The sequence below is a fragment of the Auxenochlorella protothecoides genome (assembly GCF_000733215.1).
Source record: "Auxenochlorella protothecoides strain 0710 unplaced genomic scaffold scaffold110, whole genome shotgun sequence".
NCBI classification, from domain to species: Eukaryota; Viridiplantae; Chlorophyta; class Trebouxiophyceae; order Chlorellales; family Chlorellaceae; genus Auxenochlorella; species Auxenochlorella protothecoides.
This window is the reverse complement of record NW_011934381.1, coordinates 103,316-111,277: the sequence shown is the minus strand read 5'-3', so window position 1 is coordinate 111,277 and position 7,962 is coordinate 103,316. Positions and strand designations below refer to the sequence as shown.

At 65.7% G+C, this 7,962-nt stretch overlaps 3 protein-coding genes across 3 annotated transcripts; 2 read left to right on the top strand and 1 right to left on the bottom strand.

Annotated features, from left to right (window-relative positions):
• Nucleotides 1-514: 514 nt before the first annotated feature.
• F751_0665 (hypothetical protein) lies at nucleotides 515-1,086 on the top strand (the record flags this gene model as incomplete). Its single annotated transcript, XM_011402684.1, has 3 exons — nucleotides 515-574; nucleotides 667-752; nucleotides 912-1,086. 3 exons carry the CDS (start codon nucleotides 515-517, stop codon nucleotides 1,084-1,086), a joined length of 321 nt encoding a protein of 106 aa, XP_011400986.1.
• A 2,803-nt stretch (nucleotides 1,087-3,889) lies between these two features.
• Nucleotides 3,890-5,090, top strand: F751_0664 (ATP-dependent Clp protease ATP-binding subunit ClpX; the record flags this gene model as incomplete). Its single annotated transcript, XM_011402683.1, has 4 exons — nucleotides 3,890-3,937; nucleotides 4,035-4,460; nucleotides 4,611-4,781; nucleotides 4,866-5,090. The coding sequence occupies 4 exons, from the start codon at nucleotides 3,890-3,892 to the stop codon at nucleotides 5,088-5,090; spliced, it is 870 nt and encodes a 289-aa protein (XP_011400985.1).
• Nucleotides 5,091-5,695: 605 nt separating this feature from the next.
• F751_0663 (hypothetical protein) lies at nucleotides 5,696-7,941 on the bottom strand (the record flags this gene model as incomplete). Its single annotated transcript, XM_011402682.1, has 4 exons — nucleotides 5,696-5,990; nucleotides 6,622-6,834; nucleotides 7,060-7,226; nucleotides 7,522-7,941. The coding sequence occupies 4 exons, from the start codon at nucleotides 7,939-7,941 to the stop codon at nucleotides 5,696-5,698; spliced, it is 1,095 nt and encodes a 364-aa protein (XP_011400984.1).
• Nucleotides 7,942-7,962: the final 21 nt, after the last annotated feature.

Genomic DNA, 7,962 nt, shown 5'->3' with positions numbered 1-7,962 from the left:
TGCACAGCCCTCGCCCCTGCTTCACACTCAGGCCCCTTCGACCGCAGGAAGCTTGCGAGATCACGCAGAGGGCCGCACCCAATTCCCTCGTCGGGCCCAGATCCCCAGGAAGGGCGGGCCGTGGCCACAGGGCCCGCGCACCTGGCAAGGCCGAGCACCTGGGCGGGAAGAGCCTCTCCGGCGGCCCCGCGAGGAGGAGCCGTGTCGTTGGAAGAGCGGTTGGATCTAAGAAGACCCTTAAAACGCTGGTGCTCAGAGAGGGACCCCCCCTGCTTCAAGCGCGGTCTTGGGCTGTGGGTATCCAGGGGCGTGAACAATGTACTCCGTGGACGAATCGGTACTGGCCCCCCCCCCTTTCGCTCTATGCCCATCGTCAAGTGAGTGCCGGACCCAGGTGCATGCCCAGGGCTGAGACGATATAAAAGGTTGGAAATCGGACGGTTTAAATCGCCTTTGGTCACAGATTTTGGCCGGTTGTCGCACCGGTACTGCTGGCTGGGGAGGGCAGGGCGCCATGGGCCAGCGGTGGAGCAGGGACAGCGACGATGGCGAGGAACTGACATCTGGTGTTCGGGTATGTTACAAACCACATGTCCGAGGCAATGTTGGTTCTGGAGTGGCCTGGACCATGTCCTGGCTTCACCACCATCTGTGGCCTGCGCGCAGATCACCAAGGAGCTCCTCGACCAACTAGATGGCAAGGTGGTGCCCGTGCAGGCCCCGCCTCGCCCCAGCGCGTCTCTTGCCGTCAGGTGTGTTGCTGGGCCATGCACATTGCTTGTGGTTTGGTCTTTGCTGCATCTGTTGTGGTGATACATCGACTGTGACCGAGTCTGGATCCACCACCATCCCACCTCGACCACCGTCTCCCACCGTCGCCACCACCTTCTCATGCCTCGCCTTCATCGCAGGCCACCTGCCGAGGATGTCAGGGCAGTGGAGCGGGAGGCCAAGCACGATCAGCAGCTGGCACATGCCCTGGAGCGTAGCCGGCGTGTGGGGCGCCTGCTTCTGAAGACGGAAGAGGCTGAGCTGGGGTCCATCACCCGACTGGCTGACGAGCTCCTTGCCAGCGAGTACAAGTGAGTTGAGGGCAGGAGCACTCGGGCTGCAAGGGGGAGCAAGGTGTCTGTGCTGGCATGTAGTCGTAGCGTTCCTGCTGTATGCTCTGCTGCCTACCTGGAGCAGGGCACAGGAGGTTGGGCCGGGCCCAAGCACGAGGAGGCACAGCAGTGTCATACTACGGGCCTGCCTGCCTGAGTTCTCTACCATCTCATGTACCAAGCTATCTGAACCGTCCTTCCAGTGTCCATTCCCCTCACCTTGACGCCCAGCATCCCTCCCCCTCGCATCACAGCGCGCCCTCAAGGCCCCAGCCATGCAAGGAGGCGGCTGCAGCTGCCACCGCATGCTACGAGGCAAAGACCGCTGATCCCTTGGCATGTGCGCCCGCGGTGGAGGCATACGTGCGATGCAGCCAAAAGGTGTGGGAGGGGCGACAAGCTCCTGTCCCTGCTGCTGCATAAGTTCCCGCTCCTTGTATCTTGCTCTATGCTGCCCACTTTGCTCATATGTTATGACTTCTTACAATCAAAGATAATGGCCGCATGGCATAGACAGCAGAAGTGCGATGAAGCACAGCGATGCTCGCCAAAGCCAAGTGATCTGCAGTGGGAGGACGTGTAGACGAGCTTGTTGTTGTGGTATGTCGGGCTTTGCGGGGCTGCATAGAGGCAAAGTGACAACAGAGAAAAGTGACCGAAGGAAGGTGGACTCAGCCTTAAAATTTAGTAACGTCATTGGTGATCGGATATATGCTTGTCATTAAGGAAGAACATCACCGTCCACCGGGAGCAATTTGGCAATGCGGATGCGAAACTAGTGCACAGCTCACAAAAGGCAGGGGCGTCTTGACCATCAGATAGGAGCGAAAGACAATGCTAGTGTATCCGCAGTGCAGTAGTAGCTGCTCGGATGAACTATGCGTGTATTGGAAATCCTCACGGGTCAGGACGCCGGGATGAGTGGAAGGGGACAGGAAACATGATGATGGGAGGTCTCAGAGAAATCCGCTAATTTTTCTCAGCAGGAGTGGGGACCCGAGGGACCCCTTGCTCAGTGTGTGTAACAATGGATAGAATCACCGACCAGACCATCTTTGGTAGTATGGAATATTTTCACACACAGGAGGGGAATCGGATAGTAATCCATTCGGGGGGAGACAGACAAGCCGTCAGAATGTGTTGGCCAACCAAAACTATTGGTGATATGATACACGCAAGCACCAAGACGCTCTTCGCGATGTCTCACCAGAGCTTGCGGCGAAGTAGGTTGCGGCTGTCACGCCAAGCTGCGCGTTTAGGGAGAACGGGAGGGGAGCCGGCACTGATGAGAGAGGAAACGTCAGACAGGAGAGCGACTGCAGCGGTTACAGCAAGATGAATGGTGTCAAGGGGAGAGATAGAGTAGTAAGGGATGCAAGTGTGAGAGAATCAGCGCCCGACCGTCGGACTATAAAGGAGGCGGAGCAGTGTGGTCCGCCCCCTCCTCGGCTGGTACTGCACCACTGACTGAAAATTGGGTACTGGATGGGCATGGTCCCCTTCAATGTTGCACACGAAGCGATTTTCACGCCAACAAGATACTTCTTGAGGCGCTCATCCTTTAAAGGTGTATTTTAAGCGCCCTCGAAGGTGTACAGCGCATTTTGACTGGCCATCGTACCTCCGGTGGACTACCATGGTCCGCCAGGCGTTGACACTGGGAGGACGCCTGGCGCGTGCTCCCCGGATGTACGTAGACGCCCATCAATCACCTGCATGGCTGCAAAGTTACCTGAGCGACCAGGTGTGGTACTCTGGGTCTACTCGAGGCAGGGCAGCTGCGCGGAAACCCTCTGCGATGTGATCTGCGGGCTTCCCGGTGGCAGCACCCACGTACCCCAGCGTCCTTTCCTCCCCGCAATTCAGGTCGATACCCCTCAGAGCACACGTGGGTACGCCTGCGTCGGCTCGATGCACCCCGGTGATTGCCCCTGCGCTGCGTGCCGGTCCACCCAGGTGTGCTCTCTGGGGTGGATGGGTGGATGCCTGGCATACATCACCGCCACGTGCACCACAGCTGCGCGCTGGTGGCTCAAACATGTTGTGTGGTAGGAGCATCCTGTCGGTGGCCTCTTTGTTTCCTTGTTACCAGCTGGCATGGGGTCTGCCAGGGCATCCCTGGCCCAATGCGCTTCCTTTCGGCCCTCAACACATACGCCCACTCACCTGCCCACCATCCCTCGGGCCCCCCTCCACTTCCACAGGCCCCAGCGCTTGGCCGGACGCGCGGCATCTGCAGCAGTGCCCCCGCTGCGGCCCCGCCCCCCCGCCGCTCTGTCTCGCAGTACAACCCCGAGTTCCGGCGCAACGTCCGCGCCGTCTCCGCCACCTTCCCCCACCTGCCACCCCCCGCGAGCGGCGCGCCGGACCCCGGCCCCACCCCCGCGGGCGCGGTGCCCTCCTACGGCGGCCGCTCGCCCGACGGCACGGTGGCGGGCCGGCGCTGGTCGGGGGACACGGTGCCGCGACCCCGGGAGCTGGTCGCCGCCCTGGACGCCTACGTTGTGGGCCAGGCCCAGGCCAAGAAGGTGCTGGCGGTGGCGGTGCACAACCACTACAAGCGCCTGGCGCATGAGCGCCGCGCGCGCGAGCGCGCCGCCCTGGCGGCCATCGAGGAGGCCGAGGCCCCCGCTGGCGGCGCTGGCCCCGGCCCGGGGGGGCGCGTCGCGGGCGTCCCCGGCGGTGGCGGCACGAACCCCGACCTGGAGCAGGCCTACCGCATCAACCTCCTGCGCCGTCCTGAGCACGGCGGCGGCCCCGGCGGGGAGGGGCCCCCCGCGCACGGCATGACACCCCCCGGTCGCGCCCACCCGCGCCGCGCTCCTGCGCAGCCTGTCCGGCCTGGAGCCGGGCCACCTGGGCGGGGCGGCGGCGGGGGCCGCGTTCAACGCGCCCCCCCCACCGCCGCCGCTCCCCGCCGACCACGTGGAGCTGGACAAGTCCAACGTGCTCATCCTGGGGCCCTCGGGCTGCGGCAAGACGCTGCTGGCGCGGACGCTGGCGCGGCTGGTCGACGTGCCCTTCGCCATGGCCGACGCCACGACGCTGACGCAGGCGGGGTACGTGGGCGAGGACGTGGAGAGCATCCTGCACAAGCTGTACCAGGCGTCGGGGTTCGACGTGGCCGCCGCCCAGACCGGCATCGTGTACATCGACGAGGTCGACAAGATCACGCGGCGCGCGGAGGGGGTGACGGTGACTCGTGACGTGAGCGGGGAGGGCGTCCAGCAGGCCCTCCTCCGCATGCTGGAGGGCAGCGTGGTCAACGTCCCGGAGAAGGGCGGGCGCAAGAACCCGCGCGGCGACACGGTGCAAATCGACACCAGCGACGTGCTGTTCATCTGCGGCGGCGCCTTTGTGGGCCTGGACCGCCAGATCGGCGAGCGCCTGGCGGCCGCCTCCATCGGCTTCGGCGCGCACGTGCGCGCGCGCGAGGGCGCCCACGGCGCCGGCCGGCATGGGGGCCAGTCGGCGGCGGCCGCCGCCGCGCTGGCCGCCGTGGAGCAGCGCGACCTCATCCACTACGGCCTCATCCCGGAGTTCGTCGGCCGCTTCCCCGTCGTCTCCGCGCTCCAGGCGCTGACCGAGGCGGAGCTGGCGCGCGTGCTCACCGAGCCGCGCTCCGCCCTCGTCCGCCAGTACGACAGGATGCTGGCCGCCTCGGGCGCGGGGTTCGCGGTCACGCCAGCGGGCATCGCGGCGTTGGCCCGCGAGGCGGCCGGCCGCGGCGTCGGCGCGCGCGGCCTGCGCTCCATCATGGAGCGCCTGCTCCTGGAGGCCATGTTTGACGCGCCGGAGCCGGAGGTGGACGGCGTCCTCGTGGACGCCGACGCCGACCAGGCCGTGGTGCACGTCTGCCGCGGCGCGGGCGCCCTTACCGCCGCGCTGGAGGCGCGGGGCCTGCGCGCGGGTGCCGGCGGCGTGGCGCAGCCCCTGCGCTCCGAGCACGAGCGCGACCCCGAGCCCAGGGCCGTCTTCGCCTCGTGAGCGGGCTCAAAGTGGGGAGTGGTAGAGGGGGGGGGAATGGAACAGCCGGTGCAGCAGCCAAAAGGGATCTCTTCCCGGGGCTTGCATCCAGCCCAAGCAGCATGCGGAGCGGCAGACCGGCCCCTTTCCCCTCGACCCCATGGGCCCTGGGTTGGCGGAGGAGTAGCGTCGCATGCCCTGCATGTTCGATCGTCACCTGGCTCCAGAGTTCCCCCCCAAATTCCCCCTTCCCATTGTGTGCATTCCTGTACGATGATGATGCTTCCCGCTCTGAAGAGCGGGCGGCGTGTCCTTCACCTCACCAGCCAGCATTGCCATGGCAGCGATGCCATGCGCTTGCTCCTGTACCATCCCCATCAGCTCGCTGCCATCCTGTTGTACACCGCTGATGCATCACTGTTGCTGCCATGTTCAGAAAGCATGCCGCTCCGTGCAGGTTGCCTGCCTCCTAGAGGGGCGGCACTGTCCCATGTAATGCAGCCCAGAGCATGCACCATTGACCAGAGGGAGGGGGGACGGCCTGGCTTGCAACGCGAGGACCTTCGAGTCGCCGATCCTCCACACTCAGCCGACCAGCTGCCACACCGGCCGACTGACCAGGCGCTTCACCTGCGCTTGGAGCCTCGCCTGAGGGGCACGGGCGTCTTGGCCTGCCGGCCCTTGAGGCCCTCCCACGCCGGCCGGGTCCGCTCCAGCTCCGCCTTGGCCGCGATTTCTTCCCGGTTCTGGGCCCTGCGCCGCGCGTCGTCCATCAGCCGCGACACGAAGCGGTCCCGCTCCTCGGCGCTGAGCAGGCGCGGGGCCCGGGCGTAGAGCTCCGCCTGCAGCGCGGCGGCGCGCTGCGCACGCTGTGCCATGTCGTCGCGCATGCTCCTCACGAAGCGCTGCGCCCTGGACAGCCTGTGCGGGGTGAGGTGGTGGGTGGGTGGGTGGGACGCTTGGAGGTTGGAAGGGGCGGAGGTGTGAGAGGCAGGTGATCTGCGAGGGAGCTGTGCCGCCCCTCGCGGCGATGGCCCGCTCAGCGCCGCGTCGGGTAACTTGTCCCCCACTACGTAGATGCCAGGTACCCCAGCTCTCCCCCTGTGCCCCACTCCCCCTCTCCTCTGCTAGGCACCTGTACAGGAGCAGGATCTTATGAGGCCCTGAGGCCTGGAGGACCATGCCCAGCTCGTCGCGTCGGCACCCCGCCAGGTCATCCAGGAGGGCATCCCAGGGGGAATCCGCGTGCGCTGCTCCACCAGCAATCGCCCCACGCCCGGCACCGGCATCGAGGGACATAGCCCGGCCCTCGCCGGCGCCCAGCGCCTCCTGCACCAGCCCATCCACCCGCTGCTCAAGCTGGCGGGCTGCGGCGCTGCCCTCCGCGCTTTCCACTTCAACGGCGGGCCAGCCCAGCCCGGACAGCATGGCCCGGGCAGTGGCGAGGTCGCGGGCTGCCGCCGCCGCTGCCGCCGCCTCCCCGCCGTCCTCCTTCCAGCGCTGGACGGCTGCCGCACGCCGCGCCGCGCGCCGCGACATGTCGCTTGAATACCGCCTTGCGAAGCGTGCACAGCGCAGCGCATCCGACAGGCGGGCAGCGGCGGCGGGCGCGGCCTCGCATCGCTCCACCGCGACCACCGCGGCGGAGGGCAGCGGGGGGTGCAGGGCCTCGGCTGCGCGGCGCAGCGTAGCTAAGAGAGGCTGCGAGGGGGAGGGGTTTGCCAATGCAGCCGCCAGGACTGGGTCGACCGCCTCCAGCTCCGACCTTTTGGGGGGGTAGGATTGGAATGAGATGGGCTGATCTGTGGGGGCCAAGGGTCTGTGCTGGTATTAAAGAGAACAAGTTCATGCATGTGAGCATGGGCTTGGGGGGAGAGCAGCTCCTAAATGGGCAGAGACCCACGAGTACACCTGCTGCGGCGGGAAAAGAAGCCCACATTGCCACACTGCCAGTCACAAATATACACTCTGGATCAGACTCTCACTACACCTGATCAGGCCCAGGTCTCGCCACAGCTTCATGGCTTCGCGGCTCCCCAGGATGGGAGCTGCCAGGCCCCCCTCCTTGCCTTCATGGCTGCTCTCCACCTCCGGTTTCAGGCCGTCCCTGGTCTCGGCAGCAGCCTGGCTCAGCAGTGTCAGACACGCCTTGACTTCCTGCTGAGTATAAGAGAATCATGAAGAAGGGGCGGAGCAGTTCAATACTAGCTCGGAAAGAATCTAGTGCCTGCAAGGCTCGGTGAGTTGCGCCATGCAAAGGTCATCGAAATCCAACTCAAACGTCACCAGTCCAATTGTGCCGGGTGCTCACTCCAGCAGAATGGCTTTGAAAGTGGTGTGCTTCTACCAGAACTCGTCCAACCTCACATCGTTGCCTCCCAGATTCCCCTCCCAATACCAACTCAGCACCACTGAGGCCCCCCTTTGACCCACGCCCACTCAGCCCACCCACCTCCCCAGTCGGCGGGACTGCCAGGTCCATGCCAGGTCCCACGGCGGCCAGGCCCAGTGCCGATCCTTGCTTGCTCAGCCCCACAGAGCCAGCCGCCAGCTGGCAGTCCAGGGCAGCGATCCGCGCCTCCAGCCGGCGCACCTCGTCGCTTGCCAGTTCGACGCTGTGCTGAGCGTGCTGTGCCGTGGCGGCCCGGTGCGCCTGTCGGGCACCCGCCCTCTCAAGCGCCCTGGCCAGCCTGGCACGCTGGGCATGCACCCTCATCAGGCTGGAGGCTGCCGCTGGCTGGACAGGGCCGCCGATGGGTGAGGCGGGGCGGGTTTCGGCCAGGGCTCCTCCCCTGAGCTCGTCCCGGGCACGGAGGATGGCGTGGCGATGGCCCAGCGACCCTATCCCCAGGTCCTCCTGCAGCGATATCATGTAATGAAGGGATTAGCAGGA